Consider the following 26,098-nt stretch of genomic DNA (forward strand, 5'->3'; position numbering starts at 1 on the left):
CTGTCCACTGGGTGTCAGTGCTGCATTGAAAAGGAGCCTCGCGCGTTCCTTTGCGTTTGTGTTTTCTCTACCTGTGATTCTTGCCTCGTTTTGATCTATGGGAACTTTCATCCACCCCAGCTGGCTTTTCCCCACAGGCACACTGATCCAATCCAGTACGTAGTACCACTCGTCACTTCCTGGCGCTTGAGGTCTGCTCCACTCCCAGGAAACCAGCAAAGCTCTGCCGTTAGCTTCAGGAACCGTCAGCCGGAGAGCAGGCCCGGGGTCACCTGAAACAACAACACGCTACATCAGCCTTTTTGCGACGACATATTTGACCAGATGGGGGCTTGCCAAATGGTTTATTAAGATGTAATACATTGATAAAAATCAAAAGATAAGGTGAAAGTGTAGCAGCAGCAGCTTCTCAACAAAAACTGATGAAATATGTTTGCATGACAATTAAAACTAGATATCAAAACAAAGATATCCCAATCACACATAAAATGGTTTAAATTAAGGGGGGGGAAAAAAAAAATCAGAGCCACTTGTACCTGTAAAAAAATGAATCGCCCTCCTTGTTTAATCATGAATTAACTGTGTCTGATCATATTATCTTGAAAACTTGATGATGACGACCATAAAGGTGTGCGCTTACAAGTGGATCTTCGATATGGAGGCAACCAATCATAGGGCAGGTACAAAACACAAATAATTGTCAGAGAGCACCGTTCTGGACAATAACAGGGATGAGAATGACCAATTTGGGGAAAAACACTAAAAAATGTCGGCCTCTTTGGGCACGGAAATCTTTTATAAAACAAACTCTTAAATGGTGACCTCTGGTTATGTCTAACTGTAAATACAGGGCAATCATAATATTTTGAAAACTTAAAATATGAGTCAATACAATGAAAGTAATTTTGCCAAACTCCAGGTATAAAAATGTAGACTGAGTGAAATTTATGTCAAATAGGCTACTGCACTTCCAAGTTATACTTTAGAAATAAGTACACAAGTAATATTTATTTTTTTTTTGGACAATTGTGCAAAAAGATGTATATATATATATATATATATATATATATAAAAGAGAGAGAGATCATGAAATATAAAAGTGAGCAATAAAATGCCTAATCGTATTAACGTTCGTTGTCAATCATATAATATTTGAGAAATTTACGTCCAACTTACCTTTGCGTTTCCTGGCTTGGATATGCTCCTGGATATTTTCCATAATTGATCATATCGGAAGACAGAGCGCACAGCACTTTGCCGGGAACGTCCACTTTTTGTATGTGTTCTTTCGGTTAGGCATGTTGATACATTTTCGTTCATATCTGCACGCTGACATTTTTTTTCAAGCCATCCCCGTCTGAAACAGTATTTTTTACCCCGTGGTTTTTATCAGTTTCCCTGGCACGATCTCCATCTTTTCGCTCCAAGACTTACGCCATACTGGCAAACGCGCAGAGCGCTCGATAACATATGCGTACGTATGTCTCTAAGTTGTAACTATGCCGTAGTAAACACAATGAAATGTTAACATCAGAGTGAAAATACCGACGAAATGCTGCCGGAAATCGTGACGTTGTGGTTATTATAAACACCAAATTTAATGCAATGCCATAAACAGATAGCAATGCCGTTTTCCGCTTTCACAGCTGTGACTAAATTCACGACGAGCGTTGCCGATAGATGCTGGCGGCCGGTCTTGCTCACACCCTCGCCCAGCGTCGAGCCGCACCCCCCTGAACAAAAATTTTCAACGGATTTACACACTTCACAAAAATGACAATTTCAGCTGAAAAAACTTGGAATTCCACGAACCCGTGGAAAATTCTCATCCCTGACATAAATATGACAAAAATGATTTTTTTTTTTTTTTTTTTTAATTAAATTACAAGCGCACAATACCACAGACAGAGAACACAAGAGGGCTAACTAACGACTTCAACACCTTCTAGAGCAGATTTCTTCCACGCCCTACCCAGGCGGACCACCGGCCAACGCGGCACCTCTGATGTCAGCGTTGACCCTCCGCGAACATCACGAGATGCGTCTTCAAACTACACAAAGATCAACAAGGCGCCAGGCCCAAACCTGGTGTCCCCATCCGGCTCAAAGTCTGCACGGAGCAACTTCACATTGGACTTCAAAAGTTCTCTGGTACTGCGCCAAGGACCACCCTGTTTCAACCGCCTCCGCCATCATCCCAGTCCCCAAGAAAACTGCAATTTTGGATCTGAATGACTACAGCCGTCACAGGACACCTCCTGGACCCGAGCAAACAGGTCTACGGATGATCCAGTCCCCACACGCGACTGCACTTCATCCTAGAACGCCTACGAGAGGATCCATTTCGTAGACTCCAGCCCTGACACCACCATCCCCAAAACCTTCTCTTCCGAGCTTGTCCAGCTCAGCGTTGGGCGTGTACCTGAGAGCCCGAGTGGCACGACGGCTGGCGGCGACCTCCCATACGAAGTCACCACGGTGACGGCAAGCGGCGGGAGATCGGCCGGCACCAGAAGGGAAACCCGCTTCAGGGACGGGCCGTACATCTCTTCCCGCGCTGTCGCTCCCTGGCCCAAGACCACAATGTAGCCCTCCACCTGGCCGCTGTAAGACTCTGGATGAGGGGCCTGAAGATTGCGACATATCAATTTAGCTCTTTTGTCTAATACCCCCCAACATAGAGAATCATTTAGCAACTTGGCGGCCACCACGAGTGAAAATACAATTGAATCTGAAAGATGAATAACTGGGACGGCACGATGGCCTAGCGGGTAAAGGCTCACAGTTCTGAGGTCCCGGGTTCAATCCTGGAGTTTGCGTGTTCTCCCCAGCTCCAGCACTCCCCGCGACCCTCATGAGGATAAGTGGCGAAGAAAATGGATTGATGGAGGTAAATAACAGCCCTAGCACCGCGTTATCCTTGTCATGACTTGGGAAGCTAGGCTGGGTGAAGATCCACCATTGGGGTAGTTTTACTTCCATCCATTCATCCATTTTCTTAGCCGCTTATCCTCACAAGGGTCGCGCGAGTGCCAGCGCCTATGACAGCTGTCAACGGGCAGGAGGCGGGGTACACCCTGAACTGGTTGCCAGCCAAACGCAGGGCACATCGAGACTAACAACAATCGCACTCACGATCACACCTTGGGGCAATTGAGAGTGTTCGATTTACCCATTCGTGGGCAGCGTCCCACTTTTGGGACATCATGATTTTCACGCATTATATCCTTGGGTATATCACAATATTTAAGTGTTTTAATATGATTCTGATTCTAGTTTTTGGGACGATCTACTAAGAAAACCCAAGTACCCTCTCGCGGGCAGCGTCCCATTTTTTAGTTATCATATAACCATAAATGAAAAAAGAAGTATTTCCTTGATTGTGGCCTGTTAGGAGACTTTTATCTCAATAAGGCGAAAAATTGCCAACGTGCCCATGAATGGGTTAATGTCGCATGTTTTCGGGTATGTGGGAGTGCCTGGAGAAAAGCCACGCAGGCACGGGGAAAACGTGCAAACTCGACACAGGGAGGGCTGGGATCGAACCCGGGTCCTCAGAACTGTGAGGCCAACGCTTCCCAGCTGTTCCAATCGTGCCGACACTTATGTAAAAAAAATATGACGCACCGTCTTCTTGAAAAATCACGTTACCTTCCACAAAACTGTGACATTCTGCAGTAAGCTGGTCTCGCGATTGCTCAACATCCGCCACACACGCGGCGGCTGAGACGGCCCTGAAGATAAACGCACAGGAAACGCATTTAGTAGTTTCCGACTCCGCAGTGTCCACTTCGCTGCGGCGGCCCATTCGGTTGCCGCCTGAAAAAAAAAAAAAAAAACGCGTTTCGGTGCACTTAAATCTACTTCTGTTTAATGTCAAGACGATTGTGGCGAACGAGGACTCCGATGAGAAGATGGATGAACTGATTGCAGATGAACTGTCTGCGCACGCAATTTTGTTACATTTAATATCCGAGAAGGATTCTGTATTTCGCGTAGTACTATATTCTACTGAGCGAAAAACAAAGAATAATAAAATGTATGAAATACTTCAACCCCCGCCCCCTCCAAATATCTAATAATTTGTGTGTTGACCTTTTCCTGGAGTTCTCCTCATCACCGCCGGACTCCATTTGCTGCATTTTCCGGCCCCCGTCACACACATCTTGATCCGGAAGTGGTAGTCCACCAGGGGCTCCAGGCCGTCCACCCGTACTTCATCCCGGCCGAGCCGTGTCACCTCTCTTGCATCCTAAGCGACAAGAGTTGAGAGGAGGGGGGCGACGTGGGGGAGGGGAGGGGAGGGGGTTGGGGTCGTCGCAGGAAGCCAACGCTGCCGGTTTTTTTTTTGTTTTTTTTTCTCACCCAGGAGGAGGAGCCGTCTGGCCGGAGTCCGACGGCGGCGGTGAGGTTTGACGAATCTTCGGGGGTCTCCCACCGCAACACGGCCGCCGGCGTGGAAGAGTTCTCGAAGTAGACATGAGTGATGCGGGGGCTTTCGGGTACGACTGCAGGAGAGGGGAGACCCCCTTGTTTCACACTAATCTTGTTTTATTCCTTAATACTCCTCTTCAATTCTTTGATCTAAACGTTGATGTTCTGTATTTTAGTCACCAATGTGGGTTGCATTGCCTGGCAAAATTCCCATTTATAATGTTGGCTGAAGGAATAATAATAATAACAATTCAACAAATAGGAGTCTGGTTGCCACGACTCAATTGATTTTGCAGATTATTACCATAATCTGGACAATTGAAAATCTACAGAGAGGAAGACTTTTTTTTTTAAAACAAGAACATTGGCAATTGTATTTATTCGTATCATAAAAGTATGCAACAATTACATGGGAAATGTGGCTATTACACTATGATCTAAAAAATAAAATATAAAAAAACTTTCACCATTTTTCATGTAATATTTAATTTGGTCTGTAATTTGTTTATTACGTTCAGTAATAATTAACTTTTATTACTTTTTCTAATGGCAGAATTCTTAATTTAGCTCCATTTTTATTGTTTCTTTAATTACTTCATTTGATTCTCATGTCTATTTTTGTATTATACTTTTTAGGGAAGATTGTTTTAATTTTAATTTCATTTTATTTAACACCAACTTCTGTTTTTGCAACATTTTTTTTTTTTTTACATTTTGTCTTCTTTTTTACTTTTGTTATTCATATTAACTCCGAGGCCCCGTAGCTCAGTGGTTAGAGCACTGGTATGGTAAACCAGGGGTTGTGGGTTCGTATCCCACTGGGGCCTCCACTCCCTGAGAAGGCTTGCGTCAGGAAGGGCATCCGGCGTAAAAATTGAGCCAAACGTATATATGCGTTCATCTGAAATGACACGCTGTGGCGACCCCGAAAGGGACAAGCTGAAAGAAACACACAATTCATATTAACTCCCTGTTAACTTGCTATTAAAGTATGATGTAAAAAAAAAAAAAAAAATCACTTTTTCACATTAATTATAATGTGATAAGATTTAATTTGATCTGTAATTTGTTTACTGCATTAAAAAATAATTAACTTTTATTACTTTTTCCTAATGGCAGAATTCTTAATTTAGCTCTATTTTTATTGTTTCTTTAATTACTTGTATTTTATTTGATTTCCAAGTCTATTTTTTGTATGATGAGTTATACTTTTTAGGGAAGTTTGTTTTAATTTTAATTTAATTTAATTTAATTTAGCACCAATGTCTGTTTTTTCAACATTTTTGTTTCTACATTTTGTGCAATTTTGTCTTTTTTTTTTTTTTTTTTACTTTTGTTATCCATATTAACTCAAAAAAAGGCAGGAATGAATTTAACGCACATTTGAATAAGTGCATTTAAATTGTTACTTTATTCCCTAATGTTTCCTGACTTCCTTTAGCTTTTTAAAATGTATTTATGATTTACAACTTTTGAATTCAGAACATTTTTTGCTGGCTAAGAGAAGCTCACGTATGTCTTTGTGCACCAGGGTAAACGGATCCGACTGCGAGCGTCCAAATTGGTTGCGAGCGCTGACCACCAGCTGGTACTGCTCGTTCACATCCAGCACGGCTCCAGGTAAGACCAGCTCCTCCCCCTCCGAGGTCCAGTACCAAGTCCTGTCCCCACTGAAGTTGACGTAAGCACACAAACGTGTTTCGCGAGTCGACCCGGGCCGTCGTTGACTTATCGACATCTGACCTGGTGAGTGACACGTTGTAGGAAGTGGGCACGTGGGTGTCGAACCCGCGCCGCCACCGGCACTCCGCCCAGTGGGATCGGGAGGTGGTCGCGCAGGTGATGTTCTTCGGCTTATCCGGGGGACCTTTGGAGATGGAAAACGCTTGTCGTGAGCCGTAACGTGGATTACAATTTCAACAGTCAGTCTACAGGTGCTGCCCCACCATTTGTTTAAATCTGTGATAACACCATGACAGTATATTATGACTTATACATTTATTTTTCTTCATGTTATCTTACTATATGTTCCTTTGTGAAAAATGTCATTTTCCTGCTTTGTGGTTAACACGCTACTTAACAAACATTTCCTGGCCTGTGACACTTTTCCCCTCTTGGCCGTCACTAGTAGACTTTTGCACTTGCCGTGAGGAGTGAAACGTTTAGCAATTCTCACGACATACGGCCACCGCGGAGGTCCAGCCCTCCGACGACGTAAGTGAGTCCGGCCTCGCGCAGCTTGCAGTGCAGTGTGGATCTGGGCCGCTGGACGTCGGTCAGCTTGAACACGACCGGGCTGCACTGGTCCCTCCTCCAAAGGGCCACGGGCTCTTTGTCCCACACCAATGATACTTGGGACCTGCAAGATGAATACAAAACGGCGCCGTCATTTTCAATTTTATTTGTACTTTTTTGGTCATCTTCTTCTTTTGGTTTTTTTTTTACATTTTGGTTATTATTTTTATTAATTCATTGCTTTAATTTTTTTTACTGAAATTTTTTATTTTTTTTGTTCTTCTTGTTTCAATTACAATTTTTACTTTTAAATTATTTCAGTTTTGATGTTTTTTATTTCATCATGGTTTTTTGAATTGCACACTTTGGTTATTTTTATTACTTTTATTTTTTATTCATTAATTTATAATTTGTGTCATATTGTTACTTTTTAAATCTTTTACCCTGTTAGGATTTCTATCATCAACTTTAAATGCAACACCAACTGTTTGTTGTTGATTTACAATTTGATTAAATACACTTCGTATTGTCGAATGGGCTTAGTATAGAAATACATTTTTTGCTTTTGTAGTTTCAGTATTTTTGGTGAGGACAGGACTTAAATGCTATTTTTATGATATTTCATATTTTTTAGTTTTTTTTTCACTGCAGATCTATTGATACTATAACTATTTTAGTGTTTTACTCCAACTAAATTGAATCATTTTGTAGTTTTTGCTTTGTATTATTACATTTATTACTTAAATATGAGTGCAGCGTTATTGTAATTGTACCTTTTAATTACTTTAATACTTACAACTAATTATCACTTAATTTCTGTTACTATTTTTTCACATTTACTTTTACTTTTTATACACTTTTATGCTTTATTACAGATTTTTTAACTAACTCTGTACTTGTATTTTTTTTTAGAAATTGATTAATAATTACTATTGTCAGTTTTACTTTTTGTTTTTATTACTTTTTTAATTTTGTAAGGGCAGATTTTTTTAATGCTTCTTTATTGGATTGCCATTTGATTTTGCATTACCAATACTTTTATCATTTTGACTTAACTTTATTTTATTACTTTTGTTCTCCATTACTTTTTGCACACTCTTCATGCAGCTCTGTCGATACGATTGTATTTTTAACTTTTTCTCTCTGACATTGAATGCTTACTTAACATTTTTTTAATTTTTATTTCTCTAACATTTCATATGGGTAGAATTCATAATGCAGCTCTATTTTCATTTTAACAGTTTCTGTTATTGTTACGTTGATTAGAAAATGACCACTTTTGACTTTTACTTTCAGGGTTTCTATTGCTTCCGTTTTCATTTCATTTCTATTGGTCATTTTTGTTTTTTTAGTACTTTTGTTAACTGTACAATGTCAGTGCAGGTACTGAAGGTTCATTTATTTATCTTACTGCGGATTAAAATATGTTTCACGGATCACTTCCTGTAAGGGCAACTCTTTTGAAAGAACAAAGACTTGCAAGTTAACTGGAATTTAATAATTCTACTGTTATAAGAGAAAAAGACTATTTTGGAAGTTTGGTTGCAGTTCTTGTATGAGAGCTGACGCGTAGGCGCGCCTACGGTTTTGCCCCGGGGATTCTTACCTCCGTTCACAGGCCGCGATGTGGCAGTACACCACGAGGTCTGAGCCCAGCAAAAAGGGCGAGGGCGGTTCCGCGCTCAGGTTCCCCCGGCTGGCGTCAAACACCTGAGTGCCGCCGAAGAGCGCGACACTTCCTGCAGAAAAGGCCAGCCGGAGACAGCGGACAAGGGTGAGGAAAAAAAACAAAAAAAAAATCAAAGAAATGCTTACCGCTGAGGAGAAGCGTGATGAAGCATCTCCAGAGGGTCATCTCAGCTCAGCCCGAAAGTGTGGAAACATGCTCCACTTCCTGGCGCGAAGCGACTGCTTTTGAATTTATTAATTTTTTTTCAAAGTATCCATCTGATAAGAAGGAAACAGCAGCAGATAAATGTCATCATGGCGCTCAGCGCTTTTGCTTGTGCTTACACGTGGGAAACTTGACTCATGAGCCAGAAAGGAGGCCAGTGACACCCTTTGGCGGTGTGGAGGAGTTATTCACTTGAGTCTTTGCGTCGACCGGTGTCCTACTTCCCTCACCGCAAGATTACGCTCGCACGCAACTGTTTCCACTTTGAACGCGTAACCTGGCAGAGGGTGACGCGAGCGAACCGTCGCCCGGATGATTCCTCGCTTTGACTTGTGAGCGCAGACTCGAGATACGATCGCGGCGCGGTGGCGGATAACACACGAAATTTCACGTCACGATGAGCCGCAAGGGAACGAGCGATAGATATTTCATTGCAAAAAAGCGCTTTTACGATGACCGCACTCGAATCCGATCGTAAATATGCGAAAAGAATTGAAATTCAAGATCTGTGAAAGAAACCCAGGGAAGCGTCGAGATTGGGAAAATGGGTCAAAATGACACCAGAGCACGTGACTATTTTCTCACTGCGGGTGTTCTGAAGCGTTCATTGCAGACTTTTTTGTAAAAATAAATAAAACCAGTTGGCATGATCGATACTTTTTCACTGTCATTTCAATTTCTGAGCTGTCACTGTCTTTGCACGTATGGATTACTTGGGATTGTTCCCAACATCTTTTCAGTGTTGAATACGTATTTCAGCCGCTGTATGTATGTGTATTTTTTTTTTTTTTTTAAAGAAAAGTTTTCAGAGAAGCGAGGTGCATAAAAGAGGTCAATGGCACCCAAAGTTGTCGTTGACACATTTACATTCAGGTATTGTGCAACGCTGAGCTTCTGCCTGGCCTATTTCTGTGCTTTCTTTTACACCACTTGTAGGTAGCGGGGAAAAAAATGCTTGTAAATATCTCAATTTCTACCAGTCTTGGTTAAATATTTTAAAAGATGCCAATTAAAACATTCTTATGAGACTTTGGAATCTGGAGAACTCAAATGCATCACGGCTAGTTTTAGCACAGTAGCGACCTCCTGTGGACAGTCTTTGGATTACTATTGGGCTGGGACAGTGTAAATCAGGGGTCACCAACGCGGTGCCCGTGGGCGAATTGTAGCCCGCGAGGACCATATGAGACGCCCGCGAGGTATGTTGTAAAAATACCCTAGGCCACAAATTGTTACTATTATTTGTGCTTTAAATTCTGATTATTATTTGTGCTTTAAATTCTGAATGACTTGCTTACGTGAATTCACATTTTAAAATAACTATGTCATTTACTACCATAAATTAAAACACAAATATTTTATGTATGTGAAATGAACTGAGTCTGAAATTTGCCCCAAACAGGTCATGTAGCCCTTTCATACGATCGGTGCTTGAAAAAGGTTGCTGAGCCCTGGTGTAAATATATAAAACATCCATCCATCCATTTTCCTAGCCGCTTATACACACAAGGGTCACATCTCTACTTTCCTTGATAATGTGTTATCCCAAATCATCTTTCCCCATTGAAATGAAGGCATATGCCATTAATCTGTTCCAGCCTGTCCAAAAAAAAAACCCCACAAAAATTCCCGTTTTTTTTAATAAGAAAAATCGCACTATGTGATATTGCTCCATTTAAAACCATATAGTAACGAGAAAATTATCAATCCATCCATTTTCCTAGCCGCTTATACTCACAAGGGTCACATCTCTACTTTCCTTGATAATGTGTTATCCCAAATCATCTTTCCCCATTGGAATGAAGGCATATGCCATTAATCTGTTCCAGCCTGTCCAAAAAAACCCCACACAAATTCCCGTTTTTTTTTTAATAAGAAAAATCACACTATGTGATAAAACCATATAGTAATGAGAAAATTATCAATCCATCCATTTTCTTAGCCGCTCATCCTCACGAGGGTTGCGGGGAGTGCTGGAGCCTATCCCAGCTGTCAACGGACAGGAGGCGGGGTACACCCTGAACTGGTCGCCAGCCAATCGCAGGGCACATAGAGACAAACGGCTGCACTCACAATCACACCTAGGGGCAATTTAGCGTGTCCGATTAATGTCGCATGTTTTTTTGGGATGCGGGATGAAACCGGAGTGCCTACCCAGAGAAAAGCCACACAGGCACGGGGAGAACATGCAAACTCCACACAGGCGGGGCCGGGATCGAACCCGGGTCTTCAGAACTGTGAGGCCAACGCTTTACCAGCTGCTCCACCAAGAAATAAAATAAAATAAAATAAACTCCTCTTCACTCCTGAAACAAGAGAGCAAAGTTAGTGCTGGAAATGAATTGTGGCCAAAACTGGACATTTTCACTTAGGAGTGTACTCACTTTTGTTGCCAGCAATTTAGAAATTCGTAGCTGTTATTTGTGATATTTTAGAAATGAAGCAAACTTCTTAAATTTTGACAGTAAACACAAACTGCACCCGCAATAATAAACGATTGTGATGGAAGAATCTTAATCCATCCTTTGTCCCTCCGCAGTGCGATTAATTTCAAAAGTGGCATCATTGTGACTAGGGAGACAGAAAGTGTCTTTTGACAATTAAATTATGTATTTCATTCGACGTAGGGCACATCCCTTCGTGATTAAGCGAGCCTTGACGCATACTTCGAAGGGGTGCGGCGCGTCTGCCGCTCCTACGAATTCTTATCGTCGGATTTGTGACTTATTACTTTTAATTGTATTACAGTTTAAATCTTCATGACATTGACACGATATTTGGAGTAACTCCCAAGATCATATTGCTGACCAAACGGAGTGAAATACATTTTGTAACAGTTTTATAACTTGCATTATTTTGCATCGCTTTTAACCGTAAAGTGACCACTGACTGCCAGTCCAGGTAAATCATTGCTGGAATGCTTTTGTGGTTTAAAAAAAAAAAAAAAAAAAAAAATCAATAAAGGGAAAGCGTTTAAAAAGATAACAACACGCAACCCCTCCATAACGTCACTATCAGCAGCCAGCTGTTAAATCGCTTAACCTCTGCTCTCTTTTTTTCCCCCGCGCATGAGGACACATTACATAACTTTTTCTTCTCCTCTCCACTTTTCCCCTCGAAAACAAAAACGCCAGCCCGAGCAGCAAAAACCTCCCCGCAAAATCATGATTTTTCACGCACTTTTCCAGTGTCTGGACGTGAGCGGCTGGCTCCTGCTGAGCCTGGCGGCGCTGCTGCTGACGGACGTGGTGCGAAATTGGAGGCCCGCCACCTTCCCGCCGGGACCCTCGGCCCTGCCCGTTCTCGGGAACCTCTTCACCGGAGTGGACTACAAGGCCATGGACAACGTGAGATTTCAAAACTGTACTGACACTTGAGCAGAGGTGGGACTTGGGAACTTATAAAAGACTCAAGTCTAAATTTCTACCTTCGTGAATCATCAGTCCATTTAGCAATAATGCGGATCACGTTAATCGACATTTTCAACATAGTCTGCGATTTAGCGCCTCCTAGACTTACGAGTGCCCCTACGTAAGTGCAAGTTCTTCAAATTACATGCGTACTTAACAAAACCACAGACATTTCCCGGCCACCGGGCCAGTAAACTATCATGAAGACAGATTTTCCCAACTACATTATATGACTCGCTAAACAAATTGCAGTCATATTACTTGTTTTTTGCAAAGCATAAAGAAAATAACATTGTCTCTCTACATGTGTTGATGCCCCATTTATGTTCAAATATTCACGACTTAAAGCTTTATAACACTACCGCTATTCGTTAGCCCGTCTATGGCGTTTTGCATTGTGCGTTAGCATCAAGCTACCAGAAGGAAGTTGTGCGGTTTTAAACACCGACAGTGTCACTCACTTTATGTTTAGTTTGACAAACTTCAACTGGGAGTGCTAATAAAAATCTTGAAGCCTTGTTTTTGTTCATTATTTGGCAAATTGTTGCTTGTTGTAAAGTGAGTCGAGTTGAATTCCCTGTTCATAAAGTGCTCGTATCTCAAATCGTTGCTTGCAAGTCAAAGCAAAAAAAAAATCGTCCGTATCGTACGTCGGTCACGCGTATTCGAATGGATCTTTTCACGACTTGTGCTGTGTCGATCGTAAATCAACCAAGTAACTGAGAATGACGAGTGGAACGGGGAAGGCGGGGGTGAAAAGTACACACATAGAGAATCCCCCCCACCACCCAAAAAAAAAAAAAAAAAAAAAAAACATCAGGCTACTTCATTAAAACAAAAAGAGGAAAGTGCACCGTTTGGACTCCTTAATTATCCACCCATCGATATATTTTCGTTGCCGCTTATCCTCACAAGGGTCGCGGGGAGTGCTGGAGCCTATCCCAGCTGTCACCGCGCAGGAGGCGGGGTACACCTTGCTTACGTGAATTCACATTTTAAAATACCTGCTGTGTCACTTACTACAATCAATTAAAACACAAATATTTTATGTACGTGTAATGAACTGAGTCTGAAATTTGACGCAAACAGGTCATGTAGCCCTTTCTTACGATCGGTGCTTAAAAAGGTTGCTGAGCCCTGGTGTAAATATATAAAACATCCATCCATCCATTTTCCTCGCCGCTTATACTCACAAGGGTCACGGGGAGTGCCTATCCCAGCTCTCAACGGGCAGGAGGCGGGGTACACCCTGAATTGGTTGCCAGCCAATCGCAGGGCACATCGAGACAAACAGACGCACTCGCAATCATACCTCGGGGGAATTTAGGGTGCAAAATTAATGTTGCATGTTTTTTGGGATGTGGGAAAACCCACGCAGGCACTTGGAGGGCCGAGATCTAACCCAGGACCTCAGAGCTGTGAGGTCAACCCCTTTACAACTGCTCCACCGTGCCGCCCCTACGAATTATAATTATGTTATTGATGTAGCATTTTTTTTTTTTTAATTCAGCTCGCAAAGGAGTACGGCCCCGTGTTCAGCTTGAGGCGAGGCAGCGAGAGGATGGTGTTTATCTCGGGTTACCGCATGGTCAAAGAGGCGCTGGTCAACCAGCTGGACAGCTTCGTGGACCGGCCCGTCGTCCCGCTCTTCGATGGGATCTTCAAGGGGATTGGTGAGTCACCTGAAATTAGAAGCACTGTACTAATTTTTCAACACCATTAAAAACACATCTTGAGTGTCTTCATAAATATTATCTGATAATCTTGGGGGCTGCACAGTCGGGGACACTGAGTAAGTACTTGACCGGAAACCAGTCCAGGATGTAACCCGCTTCTCTCACCTGAGGTCAGTTATTGGTTGACACAAGGAACGTCGCTGAAGAGAACAGGGCGAAATGACAAGACATATTGTAACATGAAATCAAATCAAAACACGACCACAATTCCTAGCCACCGCCATCAAGATGAAGCCACGAAGGATCTCCCCAGTAATGGATGAAGGTGTGGCAGAGTAGGCTGGGAAAGTGGTTTTTGAAAATATATATGTTATGGTATGGTATGTAATTTCTGGCCTATAAGCCGTCACTTTTTTCACACGCTTTCAAACCTGCGATTTATGCGGTGATGCGGCTAATTTGTGCATTTTTTTAGAATGGCCGCAAGGGGGAACTTGAGCGGAAAAGATGGGTGTGAGATCGGTGGAATATATCTGCCGAGGAAGTGACTTTAACCGGTTCGGCCCTGTTAGCGCTGCGCTAGCCTGTCACTGGCTTCTTTCAGTGATTTTTACCGGTATGTTTTTTGGTTTTAACTGCCCCTAGTGTTAGAGTTAGCACGGCGGCGCTAGCGTTAAACTCTCTGTGTACCGAATTTCTTTGTGGGTTTCACAGCTATGGCGTATGTATATTTACCAAATGGTATTTCCTTTAAATATATGTGAAAGAGGAAGTGACTTTTACCGGTCAGGCCCTGTTAGTGCCGCGCTAGCGTGTTACTGCCGTGTCTCGGTGATTTTTACCAGCATGTTTTGTTTTAACCGGCCCTGTTAGCGCAGAGCTAGCATTAGCACGGCACTAGCATTAGCACGGCGGCGCTAGGGTTAAACTCTCTGTGTACCATCTTTCTTTGTAAATATCGCGGGTTTCAATGTGGGCACTTGCGGCTTTTGCACAGCTGCGGCGTATGCATGAACCAAATGTTATTTCCTTTGCAAATTTACTGGGTGAGGCTTATAATCAGGTGCGCTCTGTAGGCTGAAAATTATGGTACATTAAAGGTAAAAACCGGTAGCTGGATTTGAACTATAAATGTTTGTGACACCAGTCCTGAAAGCTGACACAAAATCAGACCCGGGCACTTTGTCTTTGTGTTCACATTGTTGCAGGTGTGGTGTTGAGCAACGGTTACCCGTGGAAGAAGCACAGAAAGTTTACGGTCACCCACCTGCGCTACTTTGGAGAGGGCCAGCGGTCTCTGGAGAACTACATCAAAGTGGAATGCAGTTTCCTGTGCGAGGCCTTAAAAGAAGAGCAAGGTAAGTGCCGCATGAAATGCCGCCCCCGTGCCATACGGTACTACGTATTTCCCAAACGCTAGTTGCCAGAGCCCCGTTGCTTCATGAGCAATAGCTTGGCGCTCAGGCAAATAATTATTTCAGAAAGTATACGCCAAACTACTTGTAGGACAAGACACGATTTTGATAAAGAGGCTCTTATTATACATTTGGGAAAATTAAAAGATCTGATATGATTGTGATATATAATCACATTAATATGAAATCACTGCATGAATATTTTATTAGTTTTATTTTTTTACAACAAAAGGCGAGTTATTACACAATTAAAGTAATATTTTGGGGACACCAACGTTCTGCTATTTCCGGGTTTTTTCGGCGGGGCATTCGAGTACCGATTTTCGTTCGAAAACAGAAACCGATTTGTTCGAGAACGGGGATGTTCGAGGACCGAGGCTGTACTGTAGTTTGGGCGAAGAATAGGATTTCTCCGCTAGACCGCAAAATTTTGGGAATCCCTGCTATTTTTTTATTTATTTTTTTAAGCATGTAATGATTCCATGAAACTTTGAATTCCGACTAGGGAAGCCCTTCAACCCTCACTACACCCTAACCAACGCAGTGGGGAACATCATCTCCTCGGTGCTGTTTGGACACCGCTTCGAGTACAGCGACGGAAATTTCCGCAAGTTTCTCGAAATGGACAACGAGGTTATCCTGCTCTCCGGGTCTCCGCTCACGCAGGTCCAAGACTGGCCGTCGGTGTTGCAGAACCACCCCCCTTTTTCCATCAACCAAGCCCAAAAAGTTCTTTTTTTTTCTTCCCTCAACAGCTTTACAATGCCTTCCCCTCGCTATTCAACTACCTGCCGGGCCCCCACCAGACGGTCCTGGCCAACTACAAGCTGATTGAGCTCTTCCTGCAGAAGGAAGTGGAGAAGCACCAGGCAGAGTGGAACCCAGATCAACCTCGGGACTTCATTGACACGTACCTCGCGGAGATGGACAAGGTGGGCTGCTGAGCTGGGCTAGAATTTGTCACGACCCAAATGCAGGACTCCGGAGACGCAGAGGCAGTTTGGGAAAAGTGTTTATTTGGTCCAAAGTCGGGGATCAGGCAGACAGTCAAGTGGAGCAGCGGCAGTCAGGACGTCGGGCGTAGAGAGCAGGTCCGCGGGCGGGCAGAGGTCGGTACACGGGAGATTAACATCCACGTAGACAAAGCACGTGTACACTTCCACGTACCCTTGGAAATCCTCCAAAGGGCACAGGGCTGTTCCACTGCCCCACGACAAGGACGAAAACCAGACGGCTTCCCCTAAATCTGCATCTGGTGTGACTTCAGGATGTAGCCTCCTCTCCAGAATCCCTCAACAGACTTTACCAAGGAGTGGGATGCCCCTGTAGTTGGAACACACCCTCCAGTCTAGGGTCTTGAGAGGGGTTCGGTTTAGTTGCCGCAGTATTATCTCTGCCTTTTGCATGTGATATCATTTTGTTGACTTCATCAAGATGAGAGCTTCATCAATCACTTCAGTTTTGCGTCATTAGGGATCAGACACAAAACTTTCAAAATCTAAGACCATGGTCCTGGGTCAGAAAAGGGTGGAGTGGGAATCAGATTCTCCCCCATGTGAAGGAATTCAAATATATTACCGGCTTGTTCACGAGTGAGGGAAGAATCGACAGGCAGATTGGTGCAACTCTTTGTCTTGGTAAGGAACGATGGATGACCTCAATCTGAGTTCCCACCCTAAGGTATGTCGAGGACACCCATGATTTGGGGGACAAATGGGCTCAGACGATAACTCTTTAAAAATGGTTTCTTCTGGTCAATTAGACTTTAAATGAGAGTATCTTCTGTAGATGAAGGACGACCCGCAAGCTGGCTTCAACACTGAATCCTTAGCGGTTACCACACTGGACCTCATGGAGGCGGGCACAGAGACAACAGCCACCACCATGCGGTGGGCTCTGGTGTACATGATGCACTATCCGGAGATCCAAAGTGAGTCGGTCCGTACCGGTTAAAACCTGAACAGACAACAATCCGCCGCTTCTGATTTGTCTGGTTCCCCCCAGAGAAAGTCCAGGCGGAAATCGACAACGTGATCGGACAATCGCGCCAGCCCGCCATGTCTGACAGACCGGCTATGCCGTACACTGAAGCCGTCGTCTGTGAGATTCAGAGGCTGGGCAACATTATGCCCTTGGGATTCCCCAAGATGGCCAGCAAGGAGGCGACACTGGGAGGATACATCATCCCAAAGGTAAAAACGAAAACTGGTATGGGGGGGGTGTTTGCTTTCAATGACTTTCTCTGTGGGCCAGAAAATAAACAAACAGTGACTCCAAGAGCGAGCGTCAAGAGTCCGAACTGCTATGGAAATATGAAACTATGACTATGGCGCCCCCCCCCCCCCCCACCGCCCCTTTCTCTGATTGCTTTCCAGGGCACAGCCATCATCATCGACCTGGCATCGGTGCTTTTGGACAAGAACGAGTGGGAAACCCCCAACACCTTCAACCCGCAACACTTTCTGGATTCAGAGGGCCACTTCCGCAGACGAGACGCCTTTCTGCCATTTTCTGCAGGTCTGGCTCAAAAACACACTCCCGCGACACTCGTGAGGATAAGCGGCTAAGAAAATGGATGGATGGGTATTGTATTACAATTATTGAAGTTATGATTGACCAATTAAGCACGCAGTATGTACAATTGTTCAGCTTTTTAGCTAGACAATTTACAAATAAAATAAAATAGAGCGAGCGGAGGAAAAAAAAGCGTGAGATCGGTGGAATATATGTGCCGAGGAAGTGACCTTTACCGGTCCGGCCCTGTTAGCGCTGCGCTAGCGTGTTTCTGCCGTGTCTCGGTGATTTTTACCGGTATGTTTTGTTTTAACCGGCCCTAGCGTTAGGCGCTAGCGTTAGCACGGCGTTGCTAGCGTTAAAATCGTTTTATATTTTTTAATAATTAGATTTACTGGATTTGTCATCATGAAAAATAAATGTACTGTTTTAATTTTATCATTTAAATTAAACGAACTAAATATGTAAACTTGTACAGTAATGTGAACATTTGTCAGTTTTTCTTTGATTTACAAAGAACAAATTAAGCATTTATATTTAGGAATCATTACAAAAAGTACTTGATCACCCATTATTTAATTTTGCTGAATTCATTTCTACACAAATATTGAGCTCATTTTAAAAGAAAAAAAATGCCAAATGAATGGAACAAATATAAGAGGACGTTACCCAGTGCTGGTTTAAAAGCGGGCGAACCGCTCGTACGGTCCTCCCAGGTAAGCGAGCGTGTTTGGGTGAGCAGCTGGCCCGCATGGAACTCTTCCTCTTCTTCACGGCGCTGCTGCAACGCTTCACCTTCGTCGCCGTCCCCGACGAGATGCCCAGCCTGGAGGGCGTCCAAGGTTTCACGCAGAGTCCCGAAGAGTTCCGGACCATCGCTGTACCTCGCTGATGGCCTCCCTGCCCGGAACGCAACAGCGTTTGGAGTCGTTATCTTATCTTCGATTACACATTACAGCAATGGATTTGAAATAAAACGGGATTTAACTGTGTTGACTTTCAGTTTCCATTTGTTTTTTTTTTTGAAAATATATATGGTACACACCCAGATATACAGACGTAATTTCCGGCCTATAAGCCGTCACTTTTTTCACACGCTTTCAACCCTGCGGCTTGTGCAGTGATGCGGCTAAATTGTGTTTTTTTTTTTTCTAACGGCCGCAAGGGGGCACTCGAGCGGAAAAGGTAAGAGTGAGACCGGTGGAATATATGTGCCGAGAAAGTGACTTTTACCGATATGTTTTTTTTTTAATGGGCCCGGTTTGCGCTGTGCTAGCGTATTACTGCCGTGTCTCAGTGACATTTACCAGTATAATTTTTTAAGCGGTCTTGTTAGCGCAGTGCTAGCGTTAGCGTGTTGCTGCTGTGTTGCTGCTGCATCTCAGTTTTTTTTTTTTAAACCGGCCATGTTAGTGCTGTGCTACCGTATTGCTAACGTGTAGCTGCCGCGGCTGTTTTTTTATTACCGGTATGTCATTTTTTTTCCGTACTACCGTGTTGTTGCTATGTCAACCTAAGCTAAGGTATTAAAACTTTGAAAACTCTTTCTGTGTACCGTCTTCCTTTGTAAATATCTCGTGTTTCAATGTGGGCACTTGCGGCCTTTACACAGGTGCGTCTTATGTATGTACCAAATGGTATTTCCTTTACAAATGTACGGGGTGACGCTTATAATCAGGTGTGCTCTGTAGACCGGAAATTACGGTATTTATATACACACACATACACATATATTTGAAAAAAAAAATCATCATTGATCCTCAAAAAAAAAATCACGATCATTTGGTTGCACAAGTGTGCACACCCTGGGATGTATCCAGAAGGAACCAATCACATTTAAAATGTTAAATTAGAGAAATTTCCTTCAACTAACCTAAATAAACTTTGGATGTTTGTGTAGGCTTTACTTGACATTTCTTCACTTGAGTTACTTAATGCAAGTTACATATTCCTTTCACTGGTTGAAATGAAAATTGTGTGCAAGTGTCTATCTAACAGGAAACATGAACAAAAAAAATCGAACGGATTAGGACAACAAATTGAACAAGTCAGAAAAATAACATGAAATTGAGTGGTTATGTTACTCATTACATGACGGAAAAAAGTCTCACGGACAAATGTGTGGTTTTGCAGAGGAAATTTTAATTTCTATCAGCCCATTCATATCATTAATGACTCCCAGAAATTTAAAGCGGAGTGGGAAGTAATTTCTCAATGCTAATTTCATCAATAAACGTAAAATTTGGTGGCTACATCTATCATCCAAAAAAAAGTATAAATGAAAATTGAAGAGGAAGTCAGCCGTTTTGGTTTTGAGCAAATTCCAGGGTTTGTACGAACTTCTGCTGAGGAATTCACTTTTTTTTTTTTCCTGCAGATTTAAATCAAGATACCTATAAAACACATTAAAATATAATGTTGAATAATTTTTATTAGAACACGGCTCCTAAACAGGAATAGGTGGATCTGTTTCAGATGCAGCAAAATTGTCTGCAAATGTGAGAGCTTCTTTTAAAATGCGCAAAACGGCGCATGACAGCGACTGTCGCACAATTTTCCCATTTTGCAAGAATGTGTTTGTTTTGGTGACTCTCAAGTATGCTGCTGCACTTTTAATTTAATCACAGGAAGTATTTGCAAACGATTGGCGTCACTCCAGGGGCGTACGAGCGCCGCGCCGGGCCAAGCGGCACTAACGCGACAACCGAGCGGGACAGGATGTGGGTGTGCGGCGTGTACCTGGGCCTCAACGTCTGGGGGGTGCTGCTTTTAGGTCTGGCTCTCGTCCTGCTGGCGTGCAACGCGGGCGGAAAGGAGCCGGCCGGGTTTCCGCGGGGGCCTCTCGCCGTTCCCCTTCTCGGGAACGTCTTCAATATCGCCGTCAAGCAGCCTCACACGTACCTGACGCAGGTAAGAGTTGACGCGTTACATTTTGTGATTACTCCGCTTGGAATCACCTTTTCGGGGGCCTCAACAAACAAAAATGACTGATTTTTTTAGGTGAACCCTCTGGAAATGTATCAAAAAAATAACCTCAGACAACTTTGTTTGACATGAAATTGGGTGGACAAGAAAGTCCAACGGAGCCATTCCCAAAACCGAACCATTTTCTGTGAAGCAGCTGTTCTAAGGTTAATTCCAAAGGTTGTAAAAATAAAAATAGCCCGCAACACCTGTTCATCGTCATGATATGGACCTTTCCGACCTGTCAATCACTCGTACAATGATAGCCAATCAGATAGCCGCATCGTCTTAACCCCTGGCTTGTCACGCCCCTGCCGCCATGTTGTCCCACAGGCAATACTGGTGGTCAATAGCATGCGCTTGGAAAAGTTAATGTTATGAAGAAAATGGTTCTCAGATGCCCTTGAGGAACGTGCAATTCTGATGAAAGATATCGCGCTAGGTTACAAGGGGCCTGCTTGATTCATTTTCCAAAGCATAAAACACAGTTGAAGTGTCTACGTTGGATTAAGGGTCATAATTTCGGGTACATATCCTTGCGCGAAATAGTTGAGACCTCTCTGTAGAACTCTCTCTGGCAAGTCTGACGCATTTGGCAAAAAAAAAAAAAAAACATTCCGCAATATTATCTGGAACACGCGATAGAGAATCGACTTCAAACCTTTTCTGTTCAGTCGCCATTTTTGGAAGTTTATGGGACGTGGCAACTGTAGCTAAGGGGGCGGAGCTTAAGATCGCCAGTCGGAAAGGTCCATTGGGTGATTTGTCATGAAAAGGCACATGAAAACATCGCAAAAACCTCATTTAAACAGAAAGTCAGTCACATTGATTCAAGGCAGCATTTTGGGGTAAATTCAGGGCTTGAAACTTGAGAGAGAACAAAAACTGTCTCCAGCACCTGTTTTCGGATCAACATCAAATTGGGTGGGTGGACGGTGTCTATCGTAACCTCACACCCAAGAAGTAATGAGGAACCATATCTGAAACTGTACAGGACACAGGAGTATTTTGTAGTATATTCGTCCGAAGACAACACTGATTCTCTTGACATTTGAAAAATACCTGCAAAAACTAAGAAATGATTGAAATTGAGCAGTTTTTAATACAATCCAACATCCCACGCCAGACCGGAATCTTCTCCCGCGAGTCTGTCTACTCAGGGATGGGAAATGCTAATTGCTTTTATTGACGAGCGCCCAAATTGTGAGCCGCCATTGTGCAGCTAACCAAACGCGTCACACTGGGGAATATTGTGCTGGAATAATTACGCACCTCAGCTGACCGCAGAGCGCCCGTGGGTCCTGTGCGCCCGCAGTTGGCCGACACTTACGGGAATGTGTTCTGCGTCCGAGTGGGACAAGAGAAGACGCTGTTTGTCTGCGGGTGGAAGATGGTGAAGGAAGTGCTCGTGACGCAGGCCGACGCCTTTGCGGACAGGCCGCACCAGGCCTTGTATTCCAGACTCTACAATCGACACACAGGTGATACCCCCGGAGAACACAAACACACACATGCGCGAGCAAACTGACGGGCTCGAACTGTTCTGCATTTGCTTCTCTAGGGGGTCTTTTGTGCAGCAACGGGAAGACGTGGAGGAGGCAGCGTCACTTCGCCATGGGCACGCTGCGCACCTTCGGCCTGGCCAACGGCGCCACGGAGACGAGCATCTGCCAGGAGAGCCAACACCTGCACCGGGCCATCCGCAAACACAAAGGTCACGACAGAACTTAGCGAATGGGATGGAAGTGGCATCGGGTGACTTCATGTCGGGGTTCTGGGGTTCAGGTGAAGCCTTTGAGCCTGCAGCCTACTTGAACAGCGCGGTGGCGAACATCATCTGCCAGGTCGTGTTCGGGAGAAGGTTCGATTACAGCGATCCCGACCTGCAGCGGCTGCACGCCACCATGACCGAGATGATCTATCTGGAAGGTTCCGTGTGGGCCCTGGTGAGGGGAGCTAGATGCTAATGGTGATCACGGCAACAACATCCATCCCTACAACGCCGTCCCGGGAGAACTGATGACTGACGTGGTCAGAACTCAGCTGGGCCCATCAGACAGGAAACTCGGACGCTAACTCGGTTCCTACCTCCGATCCTAATTGTCAACATTGCGCAGCATTTCCGTGAGCGACGTGGGCAGAACCCGTTCACATTGGACAGGAAATTTTAATGCCAACTGTGACAACTGCAAAGCACTTTTGTCCAAGTCTTTTTTCCCTCGCTGTAGCTCTCTATCTTTTCCGGACCCTAGTGAATGACGTGGGCGGAACGTGCTAGTATCAGATTGGGAATCCAATGCTAACTAAGATGCTAACTCATAGACTAATTCAGATGCTAGCTGTGACAACAGAAAAGCACTTTCCTTCGATAAAAGGTTGCCTTGGTGTATCTCTACGATGCCTTCCTGCAATGCCCGGTAAAGGACGAGCGTAGAACTGACTCTTATCTGATAGAAATCTTGGATTCTTACTCACTGAATTGCTAATTCCGATCATTGTAACACAATAGCGTTTTATGTAGTTCTAAAATAGCTTCCGAGGGCCCTGGTGGGCAACACGGGTCTGGAGCCCGCTCGCAGTGGACAAGAAATCGGATCCTAATGCAGATGCCAATCATGAGAGAGAGAAACACACCCTTGTCCGACTGTGTTCTATGGGTGCAGCTCTACGATGCCTTCCCGGCTCTGATGCAACTTCTGCCAGGGCCGCACAACAGAATCTTCACCAACTTCCAAGCTTTGCGAGACTTCATGTCCGCCCAGATAACGAGCCACAAATCGGATTTTGACCCCAGCAACCCACGAGATTACATCGACGCGTTCCTGGCGGAGAGCAAAGTAAGATAAGGAAAAACAGAAGCTACCCAAAAAAAAAAAAAAAAGATCAGCGTTGACTTTGTGGTTTTTGGGTTCTACTCTCAGGACAAGGCAAATGGTGAACTGGGCTTCACTGAAGAAAATCTGGTTCTGTGCTGTCTGGATCTGTTCATCGCCGGGACGGAGACTTCCGCTAAGACACTCCAGTGGGGCCTCATTTTCCTCATCCAGAACCCTCAAATCCAAGGTGGGGGTTTTTTTTGTGTTTTTTTCCTTCTCTCAAGTACGCACGCCCTGGGTTGAATATGAATTGGGCAATTTTGGTTTAAAATCATTTCCGACCAAGTGAAATCCGTCATCCCCTTTGACAACTACTTCTCCAATCACGGCAAATTTCTGTCCTGTCAAAACAGAAAACCCAAAATGCGCCTGAAATGGATCAGGGAGCCTGTCATTTAAGTTTGAGTCAGCCATTTTTTTTCCCTCAGTAGTCCCGAAAAGACAAATGCATCCCTTGACTCCCAAATTTGGGTAGACATTGTCATGGATGGATGACTGAAATAAAACTGAAAGTCTTCCATTTCTGTTGAAACCAGCCCTCGCTTTCCCAGCACTTCCTGGATATTTATGAAAAAAAAAAAAAAATGAACTAAAATCCTTGACACCGGTTTTAGTGGACACATTTGCATGATCTTAATACAACAATTAAACAGTTTTCGCTAATAAATGAAAAAACTCAAATTTGATGACTCCTCACAGCTAATTATTCCATGTTATCGATATTTTCCTTTGTGCTCAAAGACAAAGTCCAGGCGGAGATCAAGCGAGTGATTGGGTCGAGCCGCTTCCCCGAAATGGCCGACAGGGCCCGCATGCCCTACACGAACGCCGTCATCCACGAGATCCAGAGGATGGCCAACGTCATTCCGCTCAACGGAACCAGAATGGCCGCCAAAGACACACGAGTGGGCGACTACGTCATACCAAAGGTGCCCACGAATGTGAAGTCACATTCTGGATTTGCTGACCGTAGTTTCAGTGATTGACATGTCAGTCAAAACAGGGATTCACGAAAAAGTCTCAAAACGTCCCTGAAACTGAACAGGAAGTTGGCTTTTGAGATTTGAATCGGCGATTTCGGGGTCTCAAGCGCTCTCGCCGTTGCCGTCATCGTAATCATCAGGTTTTATTTTTGCAGGGCAGCACCGTGTTGCCAATCTTGACCTCGGTGCTCTTTGACAAGAACGAATGGGAAACTCCACATACCTTCAACCCTGGACACTTCCTTGACGCCGATGGCAAGTTTGTGAAGAGGAATGCATTTTTACCTTTCTCTGCAGGTTAATAATAATAAATGAAAAAAAAATAATAATAAATCCCTGTGACTTTCCAAGGACGTGATGATTTTAGTTTTCTTTGCGGCAGGCAAACGTGCGTGTCTGGGCGAGGGCCTGGCCCGAATGGAGCTGTTCTTGTTCCTGGTGGGCATGCTGCAGAAGTTCACCTTCTCCGCCGCGGGAGGAGCCCAGCTGAGCTCCGAGGGGACCGTGGGAATGACGCGCTCGCCGTACCCTTTCGAGATCCGTGCCGAGGCCCAATGAGGCTCGTGCGCCCGCGTTTACATTTCTTTGCGAAATTGAAGTTGATGCGACTGAACGCAAGCGGGGAAAGCCACTTTTATGATCTTAAAACAATGCCTCGTGTTCTCCGATTATGGTTTATCCTTCCGTCTGAACAACCCTGCAAGGGATGATTCACATTATTTGGTGATGTACCTTTCAACGAAGTATAAATTGCAGCGTTATACTTCGTCGTGTGCTGCAGCGTTGATGTAACGTTAGCCTACTAGATTATCCTTTTCATTGTTACAATTAAACAGACTTCCTTTTGGGATCCTTTTTTTTTGGTTTGCGCTTTTTTTAGATTTAAATGTATTAAAAGTGCATATGGATACTGATTTACTAGTTCTTGTATTTATTCTAGTTATAGTAAAACCTGTTGCCATTCGTTAGGTTCATGTAATTTTTGTAAGCTTTGTTTAGCTCATTTTTGTTTAGCTTGGAAATGTTGTCACGTTACTTATCAATATTTTTTTCCTAATATTTCATTATTCTAGAGTATCAAGTCAAAAATTACTCTCTCCATGTTAACAGCGTAGTAAATTTCTTTTGGTTTGTCCCGTTAGGGGTCGCCACAGCGTGTCATCTCAGATGAACGCTCATATTTGTTTGGCACACTTTTTACGCCGGATCCAGTTCCTGACGCAACCCCTCTTGGGGAGTGGAGGCCCCAGTGAGATTCGAACGCACAATAATATTATCAACCAGTGTGCAGTGTGAAGATTAAGTAGCGGCTACGCAACACATCTTGTACTATACACACTGCAAAAAAATGGTTTTAAAGTCAATTTGCTCACAAATGTAGTTCGCGGGCGGCACGGTGACTCAGCTGGTAAAGAGTTGACCTCACAGTACTGAGGTTCGATCCCGGACCCGCCTGCGTGGAGTTTGCATGTTCTTTTCTCCGGGCACTCCGGTTTCCTCCCACATTCCAGAAAAAACATGCGGCATTAATTGGGCACTCTAAATTGCCCCTTGGTGTGATTGTGACTGTTTGTCTCCATGTGACCCGCGATTGGCTGGCAACTAGTTCAGGGTGTAACCCCGCCTCCTGCCTGTTGACAGCTGGGATAGGCTCCAGTACTCCCCGTGACCCTCGTGAGGATAAGCTGCTAAGAAAA

General features: G+C 44.0%; 3 protein-coding genes across 6 annotated transcripts in view; 2 read left to right on the plus strand and 1 right to left on the minus strand.

Annotated features, from left to right (window-relative positions):
- Positions 1-18,385, minus strand: part of il23r (interleukin 23 receptor) — a 23,693-nt gene extending 5,308 nt beyond the window's left edge. The window contains exons 1-14 of one of the 3 annotated variants that reach the window (XM_061826299.1): positions 18,248-18,385; positions 14,917-14,990; positions 13,815-13,849; positions 13,556-13,655; positions 8,485-8,616; positions 8,276-8,408; positions 6,618-6,793; positions 6,178-6,301; positions 5,947-6,104; positions 4,366-4,508; positions 4,096-4,252; positions 3,652-3,734; positions 2,423-2,627; positions 72-272 (exon numbers count right to left, since the gene is read on the minus strand). In XM_061826299.1, coding sequence (XP_061682283.1) covers positions 72-272; positions 2,423-2,627; positions 3,652-3,734; positions 4,096-4,252; positions 4,366-4,508; positions 5,947-6,104; positions 6,178-6,301; positions 6,618-6,793; positions 8,276-8,408; positions 8,485-8,524 — 1,420 coding nt within the window. In that variant the 5' untranslated portion in view covers positions 8,525-8,616; positions 13,556-13,655; positions 13,815-13,849; positions 14,917-14,990; positions 18,248-18,385. Of the gene's footprint in view, positions 1-71; positions 273-2,422; positions 2,628-3,651; positions 3,735-4,095; positions 4,253-4,365; positions 4,509-5,946; positions 6,105-6,177; positions 6,302-6,617; positions 6,794-8,275; positions 8,409-8,484; positions 8,617-10,717; positions 10,822-13,555; positions 13,656-13,814; positions 13,850-14,916; positions 14,991-18,247 lie in introns of those variants that run through there. The other 2 variants (XM_061826298.1, XM_061826300.1) reach the window with 2 other exon arrangements.
- Positions 10,850-19,040, plus strand: LOC133504107 (cytochrome P450 2J2-like). Its single transcript, XM_061826305.1, has 9 exons — positions 10,850-11,910; positions 13,484-13,646; positions 14,858-15,007; positions 15,570-15,730; positions 15,820-15,996; positions 16,853-16,994; positions 17,069-17,256; positions 17,440-17,581; positions 18,295-19,040. Exons 1-9 carry the CDS (start codon positions 11,632-11,634, stop codon positions 18,468-18,470), a joined length of 1,578 nt encoding a protein of 525 aa, XP_061682289.1. The 5' UTR covers positions 10,850-11,631; the 3' UTR covers positions 18,471-19,040.
- Positions 19,041-20,296: 1,256 nt separating this feature from the next.
- LOC133504108 (cytochrome P450 2J6-like) lies at positions 20,297-25,229 on the plus strand. 2 transcript variants are annotated; one of them, XM_061826307.1, is made up of 9 exons: positions 20,297-20,488; positions 21,858-22,023; positions 22,104-22,256; positions 22,328-22,488; positions 23,206-23,379; positions 23,464-23,605; positions 24,160-24,347; positions 24,557-24,698; positions 24,784-25,229. In XM_061826307.1, exons 1-9 carry the CDS (start codon positions 20,297-20,299, stop codon positions 24,957-24,959), a joined length of 1,494 nt encoding a protein of 497 aa, XP_061682291.1. In that variant the 3' UTR covers positions 24,960-25,229. The 2 variants fall into 2 exon arrangements, with proteins under 2 accessions (XP_061682291.1, XP_061682292.1); XM_061826308.1 differs by having other exon boundaries at positions 20,446-20,488; positions 21,895-22,023.
- The last annotated feature ends 869 nt before the right edge of the window (positions 25,230-26,098 follow it).

Source organism: Syngnathoides biaculeatus, chromosome 7 (assembly GCF_019802595.1).
Source record: "Syngnathoides biaculeatus isolate LvHL_M chromosome 7, ASM1980259v1, whole genome shotgun sequence".
In the NCBI taxonomy this organism is placed as follows: domain Eukaryota; kingdom Metazoa; phylum Chordata; class Actinopteri; order Syngnathiformes; family Syngnathidae; genus Syngnathoides; species Syngnathoides biaculeatus.

Excerpts from the sequence above, each read along its gene's own strand:
- LOC133504108 (XM_061826307.1), top strand. The coding sequence starts at position 20,297 with ATGTGGGTGTGCGGCGTGTACCTGGGCCTCAACGTCTGGGGGGTGCTG. Across the intron at positions 24,348-24,556 it reads GCGACTACGTCATACCAAAG|GGCAGCACCGTGTTGCCAAT; the intron begins GTGCCCACGAAT and ends TTATTTTTGCAG. Across the intron at positions 24,699-24,783 it reads ATTTTTACCTTTCTCTGCAG|GCAAACGTGCGTGTCTGGGC; the intron begins GTTAATAATAAT and ends TCTTTGCGGCAG.
- LOC133504107 (XM_061826305.1), top strand. The coding sequence starts at position 11,632 with ATGAGGACACATTACATAACTTTTTCTTCTCCTCTCCACTTTTCCCCT. Across the intron at positions 13,647-14,857 it reads TGGGATCTTCAAGGGGATTG|GTGTGGTGTTGAGCAACGGT; the intron begins GTGAGTCACCTG and ends ACATTGTTGCAG. Across the intron at positions 17,257-17,439 it reads GAGGATACATCATCCCAAAG|GGCACAGCCATCATCATCGA; the intron begins GTAAAAACGAAA and ends ATTGCTTTCCAG.